Here is a 23,169-nt window from a genome sequence, read left to right as displayed (position 1 = left end):
TCCTTCCCTAAGAGGGGAAACAAACAACTAGGTGAAACAAATAGCTTCAAATAAAGGAATTTATCAAAAAAAAATCACACCTCAAACAACAGATTAATCATTATTACAAGGTGTAATTGTAACAATCAACAAATGTTGGATATAATGCTTTAGCTATCATGACATTTGTTGCAAATTCTTGTGTTACCAACACCTGGCTAGTTCTAAAAATGGATTTGAAGCGAATGGGACCTTCTATGGATTAAATTGTGTCTTCAAGAAGGTAAGTCCTCAAGGAAAAAAAGAAGGAAAAAGTGCAGCAGTAGAGCTCATTGGACACTGATGAAAGTGAACTAGAAAGAGACAGGAGGGAGGGACTAGGAGAGAATGAGAGAAGGGAAATGTATTCATTACCTGACATATAATTGTAATCCCTCTGTATATCACCTTTCTAACAACAATAAAGTAAATCTTTTTAAACAAGGTAAGTCCTACCCTACCACACACACACACACACACACACACACACACACACACACACACACATTAATGAGACCTTTTTTGGAAACAAGGTCATTGTAGTCAGGTTAAGATGAGGTTGTCAGAGCAGACCTTAATCAAACATGGCTGATGTCCTCATAAAATGAGAAGAGATACCTGGACACACAGGAAGAAGAGGCAAGGATTGTAGTGATGGGTCTAAACACCTAGGAATATCGACACCAAAAGCTACAAAAAAGCATGGAACAGATTCTTGTCTAGTGCCATTCAAGAAGAGCATGGTGCTGCAACCACCATGACTGAAGACTTCCCTTACAAAAATAAAAGGGAATAAATTTCCGTTGTATTGAGACACCCAGGCTCTTGTACTGTGTTATAGAGCAGCTCTTTAAAACACCTACTATGAAATGTAGGGAAAGAAATAACTGTGGTCAATATGACATGGAAAATCAAGGAAGGACCGTTGAGGTAAGAAGTAGCTCAAAAGCAATAGAGTAGAGGTCAGATAATCTGGTTCTTGTTGGCATTAGGAAGTTGGGTGACCTTGAACTTAATTGCTCTCTCATGAAGAACAAGAGAGGATTCCACTCTTACAAACTTTAGAGCCAGTCTCAGCTTATTTATAGTTAGGAAAACCAAGCACCAATTAGACCGACCTTGTTATATGTTCAAAATCCATTGTTCTAGAGACCAGGCCTAGCAAGTATGAGACCAGGAATTCAAACGCCAGCACCACCAAAACTTACTATTCTAGAATTACTTGGACCTTAGTGACTGATAGTAAGACTACTGTAAGTTAGCACAACTGCTTTCTTCCATTTCCCACTAGCTATATCCATGCTAGTAACCTGACCACATGTATTTGGGCTAAATAAGGCCCAAATAAATCAATTATAAAGTACTATCAGTCAAATAACCTTTTATAATTTGCTTCCTTCAAATTTAGTTTTCCTATACTTCCAAGATTCTCAAAAATGTCTCCAGATGATTTGAAAACAATCTTTTGCTTAAATAATGTGGAAGCTACCACATTTATTTGAAACCAGAAGTTACAGGGATTTATTTATTTTGTAACTAGCAGCTATGTTAAGTGTCAGTAGAAAAAGTATTAATCCAGAGAAAAAGTAGCTCTTTGTATGTTACAACAAAGTGGGGATTTAGGATCCAATAGGGCACTAAATCCAAATGTACTAACACATTCTCTGAAAGACTGGCTGTCATAATGATCATATTTGGGGCATTTTGATCATTAGTTGTTATGATTAAACATTCTTTTTATCCTCATACCTGTTCTGGTTATCTAACCAAACATTCAGATTCCGGGAGTGCCTGGTAGAATGCAATGTCTTCGCCAGTCTGAAATGCTAATGTTCCCAATTTAAGCTAGTTGCCAAGTCCAATGTCTATTAAACTGAAGTACAGGATGGAGATACTTAACTGGAGAGACAGATTGGCAGTCTATCTGGCCAGGGTTAACAACTCAACAGAGCTATTTTTCCTTCCCTCCCTCCCTCCTTTCCTTTCTCTGTCTCTCTCTTTCTTCCCTCCTCTCCCACCCTCCCCCACCCAATGTGTTACAATTGCAGGATTTGTTGTTGTTGCTAAGGAACCCAGTGCTATGGTGGCATTATCTAGTGTAGGTATTCTTAAAAGTATTTAGATTACTGAGTTTCATTATAATTCATTGCAGAGACTGTGCTAGATGACCAAAGTACAGTTAACAGGACCATTTACTCAATTAATATCTGCTCTTGTGGACATTGAAAGAAAGAATTTGATTCCTTTCTCTTGTGCTGGGAGGTTGAACCTAAGGCCTACACATGCTAGACAAATGCTCTACCACTGAGCATATAGCCAGAGTAAAACAATGTCTGAAGAGGAATAAAGGCATTAATCCACAATGTCAGCACTCTGAAGGCATGTTTAAATACATCCCAAAGGCCAAACAGGTACTCAAACAGGCATCTGTTTGTGGCCGCAGGAAAAGCACATGTGCTACACTTCTAGGCCAACTCTTTGCTTCCTGGCCTCTGAAATTGGCAGAACTCTTAATGCAGTACAAAAGCACAAGTTACTCCAGGCAAGTAATTAGCTGTGTGCCAAGCCCACCTATGATTCTGCCTGGGCTAGCCAGCACTTCCTAATGAGGGAACAAGAAAGAGTAACTGCACAGGCACAGACAGGAATTACAAGCCAGAATTCCACTGCAAACACTTCTACATCCAGGCTTTTCTGATATTTTTAGAGGAGATACAGCTCCTACTATTTCTATCATCATAGAATAAGCTGAAAACTTTCTAGCAACAGTCTAAATGATGCTGCAGCTCTGGTGGTTGATACCTAAACCTAGATGTGATAAAATTGTACACACACACACAAACACACACATATGTGTGTGTATCACACACACACAAACATGTGTGCATTCACGCATATATACACAGATATGTATATATAAAATGGGCAATTTGCATTTATGAGACCATCTTCAATAAGATACTGTACTACACTGTATGAAATGCATGCTGGGATATAGCTCAGTGGTAGAGCACATATAATTGATGTCCTAGAATCAGGTTGAAACAATTGCACATAATATCAAGCCACCATTGGGGAGAAACTGGATAAAATATACAGGCATTTCTCTGTGATTTCTTACGACTGCATGTAAATTTAAAATTATTTTAGAAAGAAGGATAAGGATCAATTTGCTGTAATTTGAAGAAAAAGGAAGACACAGAAAAAGGCCATACTAAAGCTCCCAACACAACTATGTTTATCGCAGCATGATTCACCATAGCTAAGATATGGAACCAACCCAGATGCCCCTCAGTAGATCAATAGATCAAGAAAATGTGGTATAGAATTCATAAGAAAGAATGACACCATCCCTTTTGTTAGGAAATGGAAAGACTTGGAAAAAGTTATATTAAGTCAAGTAGGCCAGGCCCAAAGAAACATAGGTCCCATGGTTTCCCTTATCTGCAATAACTAGTATAAATCTAGGACAAGCAGAATAGGTCAAAAGCAATGTACTATGACCAGATAAGATGATGCTAAGTGAAATGAACCCCAAGATAGGGACATGAGAGCTTTTATCCTTTTGCTGTTTTTTTTTAATGTACTTATAATGCACTATGTGATTTTTGTTTCTTTTGTATGTTCTTCTCCCATGGTATAACCCTTGTTTTCACTGTGTTTGATTCCAGTACCCTGCATCTTGTATATGCATTTTTCTAATTTGGGGAGGGGAAGGGAAATAACAAAATGCTGAAATAAGGATACAGGTTGACCCATTGTAACAATGAGAAACAAGAAACTATGTTGAAAACAAACTTTACAACTTCAGAGGGAGGAGGGAGGAATTGGGGAGGTGGGGAAGGAAGGGATGGTAGGGGGAAAACAATGGAGGGGGTAACAATGCTCAATAGGAAATGTACTCATTACCTTACTCATGTAACTGTATCCCCTCTGTACAGTATCTTTACAATAAAAATATATTTTAAAAACTTTCTAAAGTAAAAAGAAGAAAAGAAGTGTAACTTTTCATTCAGGCACTGGATAAGAAAGGAAAATTTTAATTTGATAAATATAAATAGTAAATATGTCAAAAGTTCCTTTCTAACTCAATGTTTTTCTTATCTAAAAAATTGGAGGAAAAAATGTGAAGAGATCTTCCTTCTAGAAAAAATCTTTTGGAAAGGGTAGGTAGTCAATAAAATACAAACAATATAGGTGAAACACAAAATGCCTCTAAATGTGTACCCCCAACTGCTATTGGCACTGGAGTGGTGGCATTCTCAAGCTGGGATATTTCTATTTGAGATCCAGAGACAGAGAGAGAGAGACAAGGAAAAGGAACTAAATTTACTGAGCACACATGATGTGCCAAGCACTGTGCATTGAGCTGCTGGAGCAGGAAGGGCGGGACTCATGTGTGGTGGGGATACAAGCTCATGCCCCAGACATGACATCAACACTACCACCCTGCCTGCTCCGAATCACTGACTTAGGAAGCCAGAAACCATTAAACAAATTCGATGGCTAAGGTCACAGGCAGCCATGGAGGAAAAGGCTTCCGAAAACCAGCAACTATGACTCCCTGATGGCTAGCTGGCCCATTGTGTCTGGTTCTATTAGAATTTGGGAGGATGTAACGTAATTAGCAATGATATTTAGCCGAATTTCACTGTAGACTAACCCCAAAATCTGTACTTTGGGTACTTTGTTTAAACATGAAACAAAACTGATTTGAGACAACAAAAAAACCCAGATGGTAAATGTGATATAAACATGGCAGAAAGGTTCATGTTAAAACAACAACAAAAACAAAACATACAAATCAAAAGTATATATTTAATAGCTTTAAAATAAAGCTAGCCAGGTGCTGGTGGCTCACACCTGTAATCCCAGCTACTCAGAGGCTGAAGATCACGGTTCAAAAACAGCCTGGACAGGAAAGTCTGTGAGACTCTTCAATTAACTACCAGAAAACCAGAAGTGGCTCTTTGACTCAAGTGGCAGACCTCTAGCCTTGAGCATAAAAGCTAGGGACAGTGGCTACACTGAGTTCAAGCCCCACAACAGACAAAAACAAAACAAAACAAAAAACCAGAAAACCCCAATAACATATATAAATACTTCTTAAGCATTATTATGTCCACTCTGTTCTCTTTCTCCCTAATTTCAGACTTCATAGAATTATCAGGAGCACTCGGTTTTCCCACTGGTCTTCTCCCGGATTTGGCAGTCTTCCCCCAACTTCCTCCCTCAGATTGTATCTCTACTGATCTGGCTATTACCCCCTCCTGCCTGGAATCCCTGGAACCTTCACAGTCACCTGCTTTGTGAGGAGCGGAGGACAGCAGGAAGAGAGAATCAAAAAGTAAAGGCCAGGCAGAGTAAAGTTACATCTCAGAAACAAAATAGGAGACAAAAGGATTAAAGTTGTCCAAGAGGAAGAACCTAGTCTGCATGAGGCTGGGGGTTCAATCCTTGGTACTATAAAAGAACAACAGGATGTAGAAAGATCTGTGAAGGTTATTAGGGAAACGGGAATATCAGCATAATACATTCACTCAGGTTTTATAACAATGATATGAGGGACAATATTTTGGGCATTCATGAGGAACTGGGCATTTGAGGTAAAACTACAAGGGAAATATTAGCAGCTTCACTTTAATCTCAGAGAAATTAAAGCTCAGAGTCATTGACAGTAATGTAAGTTAGTAAGTGATAAGGCCCAGACTCAAACCCAGATCTGTTAGGAACCAAACAAAATACGTACACTTTTCACTAGCCCAAGTAGAAAGATTTACTTTCTAAAGGAATATAGCAGATGTTCTTCATCACCATTAATAACAGGATAAAAGGAAATGGGCTGAGAACCATATAAGGAAAAATTTAGGTTCAATGCATGAAGACACTCCTGTCACAAAGAGAGAGAGAGAGAGAGAGAGAGAGAGAGAGAGAGAGATCATTTGACTTGCATACTATACAAACTACTCAAGAAATCTCCTTTATGGGTGTTTTTGTTCATGCATATATGGATATTTTCCCCCAAAGATAATTTCAAGAGTGAAAAGATAATTTCAAGAGTGAAGCAAGTTAATCTAAATATCCCCTCAAACTTAAAAATCTCTGACTTGGAAGTAAAAACATAAATAAATAAACTTGCAAGATAAAACACCTAAATTTTTAAACATGTTGAGCACTTTGTGCTTGCTTGCCTTATGGATATAAAGCACCAGCTTCTTAGATGGAGGAATCTAAGTGTTTATCATAACATATTTATTTTAAAGAATAGTAGTAGTCATTCTTCATAAAATTATGCTGAAAATAAATCCCAGGAAGAAAAGTCTTTGTTTAGTAAAAATATTTCCAGTCACAAAATAATTCTTCATACCATGCATGGCTAAACCCTTTTACATGATACAACCTATGTGCATACAGCATGCTATTAATCCAAAAATGTATACAAACTCAATTGCTTAATTATACTTAGCATGAAACAGTATGGTATAAGTGAATACTGAAGGACCCCATAGGAGCTTCCCTAATACACATAAGATGTTTAAGTGGCTTATTCCCATATGAGTTAACTTCTAAAAGGATCTCCACTAAAATTAGCAATTTAATAGCCAAGCAAATTATTAGGCAAAGTCATCCTTTTGACTATAAAACTGAAGCTTTTAAAATAATTTCATGTAGCTTATCTATTATCCAAGCAGGATAGAAAGTACAAAACTCTACACCAGCCTGCTTGCCTGATTTTTTTTTTTTTTGGTCATAGGGCTTAAATTCAGGGCCAGGGGACTGTCCCTGAGATTTTTTTGCTCAATTTTTTTCCTTATTACTTTGAGCCACAGCATCACTTCCAGTTTTCTGGGGGTTAACTGGAGATAAGGGTCTGACTGACTTTCCTGCCTGATCTAGCTTTGAACCACTATCCTCAGATCTCAGCCTCCTGAATAGCTAGGATTACAGGTGTGAGCTACCAGCACCTGGCTGCCTGATAAATTTTAATGCCCAACAAATACACATTACTAAGTTAAAAAAAAGTCCCTTGGTTTGGCAACCTAGAAATGGGAATTTATTCAGTATACGATGAGCCCAAACAGAACATCACTCAACTCTGTATCATGATATATAAAGAACTCTAAGTGGGACAATCATATTTTCATCTAATACGCAAGGGAAATTCTCAGTCCAAAGAAAGAGGAAGAGATAAATTGAAGATATAGTAAGCCATTAGTGGCTCAAGTCTGTAATACTAGCTGCTCAGGAGGTTAAGATCTGAGGATCAAGGTTCAAAGCCAGCTGGGATATATAAAACTGAGACTCTGGTTAATCTCCAATTAACCATCAAAGTACTGGAAGTGGATGTGTGGTTCAAATGATAGGGCACCATTTGAATTTGAGTGGAAAAAGCTAACTAAAAGCACAAGTCTCTCTTCAAGTCCCAGTACTGGCATGCGCGCGCACGTGTGTGTGTGTGTGTGTGTGTGTGTGCGCGCACACACATACACACACACTTAGAGATGGGTCAGAGCACAAGAGGCTGGAAATGTTATAGATGGCCAGCTTGGTCATACATAGCATCATCATCTTTCTTTAAAATGCCTAATATGCATGTCTAGTGTCACAAATGCTAGTCTCTCCAGAGAATGGAAGGCCAAAGCAATGGCATATGCAGACATTCCAGTACCACTCCACATCTAACTGAGAGTGGGCTCATCAAATTTCCTTTACTGGAATTTAAAGAATACTGAGGTTGGACTATCTCAAAAAATAGTATCAGGAAAGGAAATGTAAACCTGAGACCTATAATAAGGAAATTATACTCCCTGGCATCAGCTTTAGATACAAACTGGGTGGTATGTGTCTTCTCTTAGAACAAAATAATTTTAAACAAGGAATTAACATGATTGCAAGACAACCAGGATCTCGCTACAACATTATCAGCTACAATCTTATGATTCTATGTTTCTCCACCTAGTGATTCTCTCACCTCCCTTGGTTTTGGTGTTCCTTGTCATGAGCAACCCTGTCAAGATTGAAAATATCTGTATTGTCTGGGGGACTTTGGTCAACTGGTATTTCCCTCATGGGTCATGTTCATGCTTAAGCTCTAAGTCACACAGCATAGTTTCTGCTCCTGTTGTAATAGAAGCTTAGAATTGTAGAATATTTTACCCCAATAAAGCCCTAGGGACACACTGCATGTCATTCCAAGTACTTTCAAATTCTTTTGGAGGATGTAAATCTTTTAAATTAGTTTCATCAGCTGATTTTTCCCCTCCTTTTTATAAATCCACATGAGCACTAAAAATTAAAAGTAAGGCAATAGAACACAAACAGACCATTAAAATAAGTTTCTGTCACCAAAAACTGGTTTTGTGAAATTTGTCCAGCAAAGATATCTTCTGGGTTTTTGGATTATCCAAATTCTTTTAAGACACAGCATAATGTCATTCCTGGAAACGAAAAGTTTCTTATTCCCCAAAATGAGCTAATGAAAACATTAGCATAGGACAAGGGACTGAAAGTATTATTGGGCCTGGACAATAGTGGCTGGTATCTAGCTTACCTATTAAGTGAGAGGACACAAGCTGGAATTATAGCCGACATTGCTTTGGTTAGTGTAGGCTGCGCTTTGAAACCTATTATAGTTTCTGAAAATACAGATTATCAGAGGGTTTTTTTTAGCCAAAGAATGCAATTCCAATGCACATTCACTAATGGAAAACAAAACTTCAAAGGCCATGCTTCTAAGAAAAACCATCATCTTAGTCACTAAACATTCATTAAGAGTTATTATGAACTTAGAACTAATATCAAGAATTATGATCTATTGTATCCTTGTTAGTTGAATGAAGTTTTGTGATGGGTTCTCACTTAATTCTTCAAAACAATCCTATGAATTGAGAACTGTGATTACCTTTTGTCTGTACCCAGGCGAGCTGAGGGTTGCTGACAATGAGTAACTTACTTTGATTAAGCTGATACCTGAATGCAAGTAGTCTGAGCTCTTAATGGCTTTCCTGAATTCTTTCCTATGTCCTCAATGTTAAATGTAAGATGATAAATAGGATGTTTCTACCCTCAAAGAGCTCATTTTTAAATACTGCTAGCTCTAATCAGAAATATCAAAGTATATAATTAAGTTACTTACGACCTGGTGATTTAAAAATTAGTTGATAAATATAAACTATATTCAGCATGAACAAAGAAAAATATAGACCAAGGTGCTGGTGGCTCAATAGAATTATCTTGGTCTTCCTGATATCTTTTCCCATGTGCCCCCCTACCTTGTCTTCCGCCTGCATCTGACAGTTGAATACCTGTCTTTTTGTTAATCCCCTGCTTATTGTGACTAGATAAAAGTTGACTCATTATTTTGACAAATCAAATTCATATACATTCTATACTAGCCTGAATAGCTGCATTGTGACAATGAGAACATGCACCAATACAAATGTCACATATACGTAGGTAAATTCAATAACAACATAATGTGTTATTAGTAATATAAATACTTCTATGGTAGGACTATGAAATTCTAAAGAACCCAGAATATTTGAAAACTATAGTTTAAATTAGCTTCCGGATAGCCAAGCACGAATACTTACCTACCTGTCAGATATCAGGGATTCCTTTTTGGTTCCCCCAGGTCATAGGCTCCCAAAGGGAGCCTCCATCCATTTTGTTGACCTCAGCATCTCCCTAAAATACTGCCAGGTGACTGTCAGCAAAATCACAAAATCCACCAGTCTCTGGATTGGGGCCCTAAGGCTTAAATGGTTTAACTAAGCAAGAGACAAGCAAACAAACAAGTGAACAAAGAAGAGTTTAAGCAGGCTTGTTGGTCTCAATACTATCCATTTTGCACATTGTATCCTCTGTACAATATTATGTTCAGACAAAGTACATTTTCTGGGCAAATGTGTGGAAAGTAGAGTATAAAGCAATAACATGGGCTTCCCTGGGTTACATAATTAGGGTACGTTTCATGACCATTTCCCCTCTATAAAGTTTATTACATACTTAAGGCACTAGAGTGCTCAATTCCAGCTTCATGACCTTTGAGCATCCACAAACCCAAGCAAGACTCCCACAGCATTAAAAGACAATCTGTTTTCACCCTGATTTGAAGAACTATCATTCTACAACCAGTGTCAAATGTAACAATAGACTGTGTACAATTCTTCTGAATTTGGATATGGGGAAAAAAATTCGAACCAAGTTTAATTTGCAGCTTTATACTCATCAATACTGAATAAAAAGGTATTTTAAGAGTCATTTGTTTGCTATAACATCCTGAAAAAGAACTTGTTCAAATTAGAGAAGCACATCTATTATGAAAATGATTGAATAATGTGTGAAAAACAAACTTGAGTGTCATGGCTGTATTCAATTATTCCTGGGGACAAAGTCTGGGGAGCAAATACCTCAACAGGTAATCTGAAAACCTTGTGTCAGCCATTACTTCTAGTCTATCAACCCCTTTACCACACCTGACCCCTGTTCCTGATTCCTGCCCCCATTCTAGTGGAGGTACTAATGAGCAGTGAAATGGCCATAGGGTAGGTAGGGATGGGGAAAAGGACTCAAGGAAAACAAAACAAAGATGGTACCAGGAGGCTCTATCATCTACGAATTCAATCATCTGTCCCTGGATGATAGAGCTGGTTGGAGCAACAAGTTCTCTTGTATTTTACAGCCATACATGCTTGAGACAGCCATTAGGTAGAGCCAAAGTGTTCTTATCAGGTTACTCAAACATGAGGAAAAAACATGGGTGAAACTAAGCAACCTTCTCCAAAGTAAAGACCTCATAAAATGGATAGGTCCTTATTTCAATCTGAGGTAGAGAGAGTTAGGCTTGATTTAATCTTACCAGATTGAAATTTTGTCCAAAAAATGTTGAAATATTGGTGTCAAATGCTGAAGAGTTTAAAAGCAAGAATTTGTTGATTCTTTTTTAAAAAACAATAAAAACAGATCCCTCCCTTAAAAATCGAACCAAAATTCTCTCTTGAAATATGAACTAGTAATATGTCTACCTTCTTACCTAGTAAAAGTGATAGCAATGGCATATTAATTTTATGTATATAAAACATGAGAATTTCCTCTCTTAGAAATATTTGTGACCATTTGTAAATATTCTCATTTGAATAAGTTTAGATAAATACATGTATACAACAGGTAGTATAACTGTAAAAGAAAAGTCTTACATATATTTTTATACAAAATGGTTACTAAATCCTGTAATGTCTACCATATCATTGAATTGAAACTAAGGTAACTGTCTTGGTCAGGATTCTATGAGTTCCATAATGCTGTATAAAGCAAGAGATGATTTATCTGGACTAGTTACAATTCCCCATTCCATTCCAAGTGGGAGAAAATTATGTTCTTCCCTCATGGCAGTAATAGGATCAGTAGCAACATCCCTCAGAGTGTCAGCCTCTGAGATATCTGGCCTGTCTTTAAAGTCTTGAATAGTTCAAGTCTAGGACAGACTTGCCATACCAGACTGAATCCGATGACCAAGAAAAGCAGATTACTAATCTTTTCTTTTCTAAAACCTCATTGGATAGATTTTTTTAAATAATACTTTCATATTAAAACTACCAAAAAAGATTAATCTTAAATCAAAACATTAATGATCAAAGCTAATGCTCCTTTCCTGGATATGATTTATTAATGTTTTCTTTCTTTTCTTTTTGTCAGTCATGGGGCCTGAACTCTGGGCCTGGGCACTGTCCCTCAGCTCTTCAACTCAAAGCTAGCACTCTACCACTTGAACCACAGCACCACTTCTGGCTTTTTCTGCTTATGTGGTGCTGAGGAATCGAACCCAGGGCCTCATGCATGCAAAGAAAGCACTCCACCACTTTCCTAGACCTTCTTGTTATTAAATTTAATCTCATAGGCTTAATTATTTTAGTAAATTTTTCAGTAATCTACTAACAGAAAACAAAATGGCTTCTCCCCATAGAGTTCTCCTAAGGTTTGCAAAAAGTCCCCTTTTTTCTCACAAAATATTACCAAGAAAGATAGCTTCAGAAAATATTTCTCACCAATTTTATAGGTACTATATATTGCAGAAAATTTTATATCTTGATTATTGGATACATACAAAAATCCATGTGTTTTAAGAGGGCCTCTCCTATTTCTTAAGCACATTATTACAAGTTTCTAAAGAAAATGGTTTCACCTTTTCACTCTCCATTAGCAGATAGAGTTTGATGTTATATCAAAGTCATTTCTTCTCCTCTGACCCCAATACAAAGTTACAATTATCTGAAATCTGAATTACTGGATATCTCTTCCTAAACATTGAAGTTATATTTTAGTTCAAACAGGGCAAGTGTTAAATTACAAATGGCTAAAAGTTTCTCAAAAGTAATGAACATCTGGAAAGGGAAAGTACATTTCCAGGTTTTGCTACATGAATGCCTGAGATCTTTAGAAGGAAATCAGACTTTCAATCAGTTTGGTTGTTGTAGCTTTGATTCTGAGTTAATTCCTCCTACTGGGTCCTCAAATCTTCACTTAAGTTTCTGGGTTTCTACAAAGTAAGAAAAACAAAATGCTCTTTGGGCTGGGAAAGTGGATCAGTGGTAGAGCACTTGCCTTGCATGCATGATGCCCTGAGTTCAATTCCTCAGCACCAGATAAGCAAAAAAAAAGCCGGAAGTGGCACTGTGGCTCAAGTGGTAGAGCGCTAGCTTTGAGCTAAAGAGCTGAGGGACAGCACCAGGCCCAGAGTTCAGACCCCATAACTGGACCCCCCACAAAAAAAAAGAAAAAAAGAAAAAGCTCTTACTGTCTATCTAGAATTCTTACATGTTTGACTTACAAATAAAATAAATTATATTGCTTTCTTGTGTATTCCAAGTTCTTTAGCAAAAAGGAGAGAGATGGGCAACATTTCCATATATATATATATATTCTGAACTACTGCTCATACCCCATTACAGGAGTACTATAGACTACAGCTGGTACTATGAGTGACTTTCTAATGATAAACGGAAGTCAAGTTTCAGTATCTGGTCCTTGAACAGATCTCAGGATCTCCAGAGTAACTTTTTCCTTATAAGAAGCCATTAATTCATATTAGTAGGTATTTTTATTCTGCTGCAAAAGTTCTTTCTCATGAAACTATTCTGAAAACAAATCACCTAAAAGCTCTCCTTGCTCTCACTGATGTCTTACTGTTGTCTGTTCTCACATTTTTTTTCCTTCCAGAAGCACTGGAAGCCTGGGTTAGCAATCTCCGGATGGAGTATTTTATAAGAAAGTTCACAGCTTATTGTTGCATTTTATTCTTGTCTTAGCTACTACTCTTTAAAAAGGTTTCCAAATATTTTCTATGAGCTCTTTTCCAAAGCAAAAAAGAAATGCAGCTCCTACATTATATATTTAATATGGCAGAAGGACTGGCTAATGAAACACTATGGCGGTTCTGCCAGTCAGCACATCTCTATATGTGCATCTTGGGGTTTTGTTTGTTTGTTTTGTCAGTGGTGGGGCTTGAACTCAGGGCCTGGGCACTGTCCCTGAGCTCTTTTTGTTCAAGGCTAGCACTCAACAGCTTTGAACCACAGCTCTCTACTTCCAGTTTTCTGGTGGCTAATTGGAGACAAGAATCATTTGGACTTTTGTGCCCGGGCTAGGATTAACAGACATGAGCCACCAGCACTGGACTCTCTATGTGTGTACTGAGGTAAGGAGCAATGACTCCTTTTTTAAATTCAGCAACAGATTCCATTATCTGCTATTAGGAAAAGGCTAGGTAGGTGTCATACCTGTCATCCCAGCTACTTAGGAGGCTGAGACTGGGAATATTGAAGCTCAAGACCACATCCTACTCCATCCCTCAAAAGAGGGTCCTGTTTCAACCCAAAGTTAGATGTGGTGACACACATCTGTCATCCCAACTGCATACTACTCTAGAGGCTGAGCTGGACAGAAAGTTCATGGGACTCCATCTCAACAGAAGAAGCTGAGTATGTCAGTACATACCTGTTATCCCAGCTATGACTAGAAATGTAAAATAGAAGGACTATAATCCAGACACACCAGGGTAGTAAGAAGCAAGATCCTAGCTCAAAAATAATCAGTGCAGCTGGGCCCAGTGGCTCACACCTATAATCCTAGCTATTCAGCAGGCTAAGATCTGAGGATCATCATTCAAAGCCACCCCGAGCAGGAAAGTCCTCAAGACTTATCTCCAATAAACCACCAGAAAACCGGAAGTGGTACTGGCTCAAGTGCTAGCCTTGAGCTGAAGAGCTGAGGGACAGTGCTCAGGCCCAGAGTTCAAGTCCCATGATAGACCAAAAAAGTCAGTGCAATAAAAAAGGTGGAGGCATGACTCATAGGTACAGTACCTGCCTAGCAATCAAGAAGTCCTAAGTTCAAAGTCCAGTATCACCAAATGGAAAAAGAAGAAAAGGCTCATACTTTCTCCTTCTGTAAATTGACACAAAACATGCTTCACTATTTCTTTTATTCCTGATAATATTCAGCACAAATATAATGAAGACATAATACCAGCAAGGGAACTTAGTCTGATGTTACTCATTCAATGGGTAACCACTAATGGCTGTAAGTATTTACAGCTTAGGGTGTAATGTAGAATTAATCATAATTTCTAATGATTGACACAGTGTGCCATGCCCTTTATTTAAGCTCTGTGAGGATCCTATGAGAAATCTACCTTTCATAGATGAGAAACAAGACTTTTAAAAGGTCATGCCAATTGTTCAAGATGATAGCTAGCTAAGTGATGAGTTAGAGTTTGAACCCAAGCCATCTGAATGCAGATACTGAGCTCCAAATTCTAAGGAAACCAGAAGAAAATTGAAGTCTTGTTTTTGCTTTCCATTCTCATTTCTTCTATACACATAAACTGAAAAAAATAACAATAGAATAATCCAATCATAATAGTAGTTCAGGCATCTAACTCTAACTAGGGTGGAAAAGACAAAGAAAGGGCAGAAAGTAAATAATAGAAGTGATCTTTACCATGTCCACTGAACCTGTGGACTGGCTACTGTTTCCGCCCACAGCAGAATCAGGACTCGCACCTACAATTAAGTCTTCAGTTAATTAAACTCCCAATCACTCTTCCGGATCATTCAATGAAAGGTTTCCAGCATAAACATTTTTTTCTTTCTTTTAGACTTGTCACATGAATCTGTAAGATTTACAGGATATATTTCTAAAAGAACTTAGACAAAAAAAAAAAGACCCTACAAGAATAACAGGGGAAATATTTGGCTTCTATGTCATATACCTAATAAATTCAGTCAGTTCAAAAATATATCTCCCAACTCAAGGAAATCAGCGAATGACACTGTTGGAAAGAATTGAACTCACTAGAAATTACAAACCCATTTCCTATGGAAAACGCAATGATTTATTTCTTCAGTACAAGCCTTGTAGCAAAGAATGCCATGGAATACAATGCCTTGCTGGGACTGGATGTCCATTCTACGCACAGAAGATACCCAAGCCAAGAGGAAACATGTTGTCTAGAAAAAATATACAATTTCCTTTTATTTCCTCTTCTAAGTAGAACAAATCTGCTTTAGAGACCAAATCAGAGATTTGCAACAGTTCACCACATGAAATTTTCCATTCTCACAGCCAGTAAAAATTAGAAACCAAGATAGCCAATGAGAATCGCCCAGCTCTTCCCAGGCAGGCTATGATGTCTGTGAGGAACTTTCACATGGGCTTCGCTTGTTAGCTTTTATGTTAGGAAAACAACTTATGCCCCAGAATATATCATTATTGGCATATATTTATCTGTGAATTGATGGTGTGTATGTGTGTACAGAAAATGGAATAGAAGTATATCCAACAAACTGATAGCAATAAAAGACAGAGGATTAGGATCATGAAGTACCTAAAGGGCCCTTCTAATAGTTTTTGCATATTTATATATTGCTTATGAGGAAATGTATTTTAAAAAATGAATATCAGATGCCAGGAATCTAGGTTTCTCCTAACTAAGCGTGAATCTGCCAAATAAAGTCAAAACGAAACCTATGCATGCTTAATTGTTTTATATTGTAACTTGGTAAGACACCAGCAAGGTAAGGATGAGAGGTAAGAAATACAGCTATTAAAATTGGAACCAGGAGGAAAGATGGAGGCCTCTGAAGCACTGAGGCAGGTTGCAATGTATTCACTGGCCAGTTCTGGAATTATATAAGGTTCTGTGAAGTGTAGTAATGTAATTACATTAGATGATAGCCCAAAGGGAGAAGAAATGCAAGGTAGAAACATTAGAGGTCACATTTGATGGAGGGCATTTGGATGGTTAATTTTCACTGCATTTGCTTATAATTTATTTTGTTTTGTTTTAGCTACAGTAATCCTATGACTTCAACAAGCTCATCTGTTGTTTCTTCTGTTGCCTATTAGAAAGATCATACAGGTCTTTCTTACCAATTCATCAATGGGATAGGATGTCCTTTGAACATTCTGATGCTTCAGACAAGAGTATTCATTTGGTATGTCGTCATTATCAACTTAGTTACATCAATGCACTCATGAGACCATAATGGAAATGACAATTTTTTAATTGTGAGATTGAAGTATAATTTGTGGAAGGGAATAGAAAAAACAAATTGTTTAAATAGGGATACAGGTGAACCCATTGTAACAATGAGATATATATGACGTTAGGTCAAAAAATGAACTTTACAACTTTGGTCGGGGAGGGAGGGATAGGAAGGGGAAACAAAGGAGGAGGCAACAATGCTTGATAAGAAATGTACTCATTACCTTGCCCATGTAATTGTAACCCCTCTGTACGGTATTTTCACAATTAAAAAAAAAAAAGCCTCCCAGTTTCTCAATTACCAGAACACTGTCTTGAGAACCTTGAATGAAGATCCAAAGGTAACTACACTTAGAGACACTACCACACACAACCTGATTGTGTGAGTAATACAGCAGACACTTCCGGACAATCCAGACTTCTTCCAGCCAGTCAAAAGACCAGACCTATATGTGTAGAAGCCTCCAACTTCTAGACTCCACGTGTGAAGTCATGCCTGTGTGCTGGAGTCTCCTAGACATCCTGGAACAAAGACAGGCCTTTCTGCTCTGGCCTATCCATACATATCCTTAAACCCCCTTCAAAAAAATTCATGAACACTATATAATAGTTGAATCTTACACTATGAAGTTCCTGGAACAGTTAACTAAGCCACATTAGATAAACAACTATATGTACAACCATAAAGGTAATAAGACCACTCATACAAGAGCCCACACTTAGAATATTATATTTAGTTCTGAGTGGCACATTTCAAAAAGATTTAAAAACAAACATGCTCAGAAAAATATTTAACAAGAATGTTCCTTTATGGGAGGAAAAATTGTAAAGGACTGGATATACTCAAACCAGAAAAGAAAACAAAGAATTTGTGTTAGTTGTCCTCAAATATTCCAAGGGCTAACAAGAATGAAAATGGAAAAAAAAATTCTGTGTAGGACCAGGCAGTGGGAGAAGAGATAGAGACAATGGGCAGAAATCATAGAGAGTCAGATAGAAGACTTTCTAATATTCTGAGCGTTCCAGGAAAGAGAAGGTAGCCTTAAGAGGTAGCAGTGATTTCCCTAACATTTGAGGTAATTAGGCATAACACTATTCAATCATGACAAGGTGGGTAGGTTTGGAGAGAATTCATTTATTGAACATCAGGCTGAAGGAAATGCCTTGACTTTCAGGGTATACTGCAACATTGAGAGGCTTTTAATCTAAAGATCATCCCTGCAATATCTAATCCCAGCAGAGAAAAGAAAAATCCAAGATGATTAAGTAAAATGCAAAGCTGTACCAAAATGTAAACAGATCATGATGCAGAACTCAGGCAGAGAAAGGAATAACAAAACTAACAGAAAATATGTACAGAAAGAGGTATGAAAAGGCAGAGCATGCAAATCTAGAGAAAGGAAGTCAAAGAACCCATTAAAGAAAACACTAAGTACAGAGGTTCCCTGTGAACTTCTTAAGAATAGTCTTGTTTGTTTTTAAGACTTTTCTCCTCTATTGGAAAAAAAACAACCAAAAAACAAAAAATTCTTTTCCTCTATAGGAAAAACAGGACAAAAGAACATGGAGAATGTGGCAAGAAAGAGAACATAAGTGAAGTTCTATTATTACAACTGGATATCTGGCTTCTACACAGGATTCAGCGTGTGTGTGTGTGTGTGTGTGTGTGTGTGTGTGTGTAAAACTGTCTTCAATGTGCGTCTATGGAGAATGACGATGAGAAGCAAGAACTAGAAATCAAACCCCTTTCTAAATTTAAAAAAAAATTGAAAATGAAAACACAAACTACCTTGTAAGTGAGAAGTATTTAACAAAGCTGCGGAGGAACCAACAAAAGAAAGCATTAAAAAGTTAACTCCCTTACATTTCATCTGGGTTTTATCACCATTTATAATTAACTACCAAGGCTTCAGAATACCTTTAACCCTAGTTACTCTACCAGTAGAACAAGTGATCTCCTTGTTACTCCATCTGCCGGAAGAGGGGAGATTCCTTTGATGTTGATAAGAGACAGAAATGGGAGTCACCTTCAGGAAAAGAAAGTGTTTGGAGTAAACCTGGGGATACCATGGTAGTAAGAAGAGTGTCTGCCACTTGTCTGACCCTTTCAAAAGCTCATCAAACCAGAACTTTGAAGAATTTGTATCATCCAGAAACTAAAATGAATTTTTCTTTCTTAAAAAAAAAAAGAGGGACATTTTTCTTCACCAGAACAGAAATGATATCTTATCACTCACCCATTTCCTAGGTCTGCCTCTTGGCCGTTTTTCTCCAGTGGCTTCTGCTTTCTGCAAAATGAGAGAGGAAGTCATGTCATTCTCTACCTGACATTTATTTATAAGTCCTGCACTAAGGGATACACTGCAAGTTAGAACATTCTAGATTGCAGATGAGGTATCAAGATTGTTTTAATAACCCCTTTGTCCTTTAATGGCTATTTTCTGCATGTTTTAACAGATTCTTCCTCCCTGCTTTTTCATTGTAGGCAAAGAGGCATCTACAAAACCCTTCACCCTCAAAGACTCCCCTGGAGCAAGCTCCAAAATGAATGAACACACTTTGGTCCTATTTGGCTTTTAGCTCTCTGTGTTAGTAATCAAAGAAATATTCTCACATTCTGGTAATACGTAAAATAGTATTTCAGAGAAGGAATAATAAAGATTTTCTTTCCATATTGTAATTAAAGTTACTAAAATTACCTTTGACATTAATTTAAGCTCACAAAGCACTTATATCTATATAGCTACTGAAAAGTAAGTCTAGGGCTGGGAATGTGGCTTATTGGTAGAGTGCTTGCCTTGCATACATGAAGCCCTGGGTTCGATTCCTCAGTACCACATACACAGAAAAAGCCAGAAGTGGCACTGTGGCTCAAGTGGTAGAGAGCTAGCCTCGAGCAAAAAAAGCTCAGGGACAGTGCCCAGGCCCCGAGTTCAAGCCCCAGGACTGGCAAAAGAAAAAAAAATTAAGTCTAAACTTAAAGAAAAATACATGAATATTCCAATTCATAATTCTAGTCCCCGTCTTTTTACATGACTAATTTCCTGTTCCATGCCAAAAACAGTCACCTGTCAATCAGTTCATCTAAAGCAAAGAGAGAAGAAAAAAACCTTGCAAAAATCACCAGTGTTTGTCCCTGGAATGGAAATCATGGTTGCTCTACAACCTGGCATAAAGATATTTTCAGACACCTCAAGAGCTTGTTTCATTCACAGATTTTTCTGGTGTAACTTGCTTACTTACCTTTGAATCATATTTTAACATTGTTTATGAAGTAGTTACGTTTCCTAATTTTTTTTTTTGGGTCCGGTCATGGGGCCTGAACTCTAGGCCTGGACGCTGTCCCTCAGCTCTTCAGCTCAAGGCTGGCGCTCTACCACTTGAGCCACAGCGCCACTTCCGGCTTTTTTCTTTTTGCTTATGTGGTGCTCAGGAATCGAACCCAGGGCCTCAGGCATGCAAGGCAAGCATTTTTAACCACTGAGCCACCTTCCTAGCCCCAAGTTTCCTAATTTTTGAAGCCTCTGTTCCAATTCCCAAATGCACTAATATATCCACACTTGTGCATATACATAGCACTACATATTTACCTTCTATAAAAATGTTGGCTTTCCACTTTCCTGGATGAAGAAAATTTAGTATATATTGTTCTGTATGTTAAGAATCATCCTAAAGTTAGCTTAATGCAAATATGTAACTTATATCAGAATCACTTGTTTGTATTTTACTTTCTTTTAATTGTTGCCGCTTTATTGATCACATTTGTTGGGGCTGGGAAGGTGGCTCAGTGGTAGACTGCTTGCCTTGCATGCATGAAGCCCTGGGTTGATTCCTTAGCACCACATAAGCAGAAAAAGCTGGAAGTGTCACTCTGGCTTGAGTGGTAGAGTGCTAGCCTTGAGCTGAAGAGCTTAGGGACAGTGCTCAGGCCCAGAGTTCAGGCCCCATGACCGGCAAAAACAAACAAACAAACAAACACAGACACACACACACACACACACATTTGTTGTGGCTTTTTTTGTGACTGATTCTGAGGTTGACTAATTTTAATATACATGTGGCTATTGAAGTTTATTTTTTGTGAAGCGTCTTTTCAGAATCTTCTAACATTTATTCAAATTTTTTATTTGTATGCAGTACAAACCATCTTTTTTTTTCTTTTTTTGTACTTTTTTTGTGTGTGAAAATACCATACAGAGGGGTTATAAATTACTGGGCAAGGTAATGAGTACATTTCTTATCAAACATTGTTGCCTCCTCCTTTGTTTCCCCTTACCATCCCTTAGATTTAGAGTTAGTGACTACCTGATACAGTGATACTGTATCAGTATCACTGGTACTGAGTACAGGCTTAATCTTAGCTACTCAAGAGGCTGAGATTTGAGAATCCCAATTCAAAGCCAGCCAAGGAAGAAAATTCCACAAGACTCTTATCTCCAATTTTCCACCAAAAAGCTGGAAGTGGAGCTGTGGTTAAAGTGGTAGAGCACTAGCTTTCAGCAAAAAAAAAAAAAAAAAAAACAGTCCCCAGGCCGAGTTCAAGCTCCAGGACCAGCATATACAAAACAACAACAAAAACTTAAATTGAGCTATTGTGACAGTTATAACAATATAACCAAATACTTTCCTTTTTTATTTCAATCTGCCCAATAAAAAGAGATAAATAACATAAATAATAGTTTATATCATACTACATATCTCAAGTATGTACACATATATGCCATAGATGGTAGGTAGATAGATGGATAGATAGGTAGATAGATAAGACAGAGATAAATAGATAGATAGATAGATAGATAGATAGACATCTGCCTTTCCAATGTAATAGTTCTGTGAATTAACCCAAACTCTATGTGGTTGTAATGTTAGATCAAATTTATTAAGCATTTAAAATACTCCAGACACTGGGTTAAGTCAGTCACATGTGTCACTTCAAACCTTACAGCAGCCTGAAAAAGTGGGCATTATTATTTCTTTTATTTTGTAGATGAGAAGCTAAGTCTATTCCTTTAAGAAATGTTAAATGACTAATTCCAGGTCACACACAAAACTAACATTTGACCCCAGTTCTGTTTAATGCCAAAGACTGTGGCTGGGCTGTTACTTTAACAATGCTACCTCTTCTTAGTGTAGGAGCATCTGTTACTAGAGAAAGCAGTTTAGCAAACTGAAACTGTAACTGATTCAGCTGCTTTCCCAGGACAAAAGGAAATCTCCTGGCTTTTAGGACCTGTATCTAACGGTCAAGTGGGTCCTGTGAGCTGTTCATTAGTTTCGAATGTCTTCATCAGTAAACTATTTATGGTCAGAGTTGGTGTACTGCATCACCTTTTGTCATTAGAACATGAGTTGAAGTAAGTGAAAGCCAGGAGGGTCCAACACACCACAGTGCCTTTCAGAGAGCGGTCTCGTGGAGGGAGGGAAATGTCCCTGAAGGAACAGTGTCTCCTATGGAAAGCATAGATCCTAATCTCTGCCCTGCCATTTTGTATTAATGATGTTGAGTGGGTCCCCTAGGGACTTCCATCCAATTTCATCTGTAAAAGTGCAGGTAACTTCTCTTGAGAGGAGACGTCAAGGTGATTGTAAGTGCCCTCCACCAATGAGATGCTCATAAATGTTCTATGACTTTGAACAAAATTAAACCCTTAAAGGAAAGTTTTCCTTCAAGTTAGTCCCTCTGACAGGCAGATCCATTAATGCACAAATACTCCATCACCATTCATCTGTTCCCTTGAGTAGAATGATTATGCAAAGTAAATTTAAATCTATACAAAATATCCTGGTAGAAAAGCAGTATGTGATGTGATCTTTGAGAACAACAGTAAGATTGTTTGGCTTATCCCATAGTGAATAGGAATGGGGAAGACAGAAATTGTTGTCTAATGGAAATGAGCATCATAGCTGTAGTTGGAGGATGGTGCCTATTGTCATTAAAGCTAATGTTGTCCCACTATGTTAGTCTGTACAGTTGTTATGTTTCAGGGACCATGATGTGATCCAGGTGTATCTAAAAATCTACCGAAGAGAGAGGATTTTTCTCAAAAAGGGTTTCACTACATTTCAAAGCCAGGGAAAACAAATCTCTCAAAGAGAAAGTCAGCAAATAAGGTGACTTTTTAATGAGCATCTCATGTACAAAAAGCCTATTGAGGAATAAAAGCCATACCATTGACTAACAGGTTCAATATCATGATTATCACACAGACTTGCTAAAAGCAAACTTGCTCTCTGGTCTCAGAGGCCAGTGTTCCATGTAAACTGAAACCCTCTTCTCAGAGGGCATCTAGAAGAAACACGTTGGCTGGGCTGTGTGGCCTCAACCTGGGAGGTTTACATTGTTCTTTAAAACCCATTTAATCATTCTAATCAAACTTCACAAAGGCTGAAAAACCAGTTGGGATTTGGGTTTGTAAACCAAAATGCTGGAGACTTGGGATTTTTACATATTGAAAATTACTGCCTTAACTTTGTTCTCCCGTGTTTAATGCTCTCAGAGTCTTGATTTTTCAAAGTAGACAAACAAAACATTTAGGACACTTGTTTTGTTTTAACATATCAACATATATAATACTATAGGCTTGTATATTTGGTTTTCCTGGGCC

The 23,169-nt window shown here is 37.7% G+C and overlaps 1 protein-coding gene across 1 annotated transcript in view; it reads right to left on the bottom strand.

Moving 5' to 3' along the window:
* Positions 1-23,169, bottom strand: part of Hmga2 (high mobility group AT-hook 2) — a 107,306-nt gene that overhangs the window by 73,526 nt on the left and 10,611 nt on the right. Inside the window, exon 3 of the mRNA XM_013018562.1 lies at positions 18,802-18,852. Within this exon, the coding sequence (XP_012874016.1) occupies positions 18,802-18,852 (51 nt within the window). The remainder of the gene's footprint in view (positions 1-18,801; positions 18,853-23,169) is intronic.

This window comes from Dipodomys ordii, unplaced genomic scaffold (genome assembly GCF_000151885.1).
Source record: "Dipodomys ordii isolate 6190 unplaced genomic scaffold, Dord_2.0 Scaffold3, whole genome shotgun sequence".
Taxonomy (NCBI): domain Eukaryota; kingdom Metazoa; phylum Chordata; class Mammalia; order Rodentia; family Heteromyidae; genus Dipodomys; species Dipodomys ordii.
This window is presented reverse-complemented; position numbering and strand designations above follow the sequence as displayed.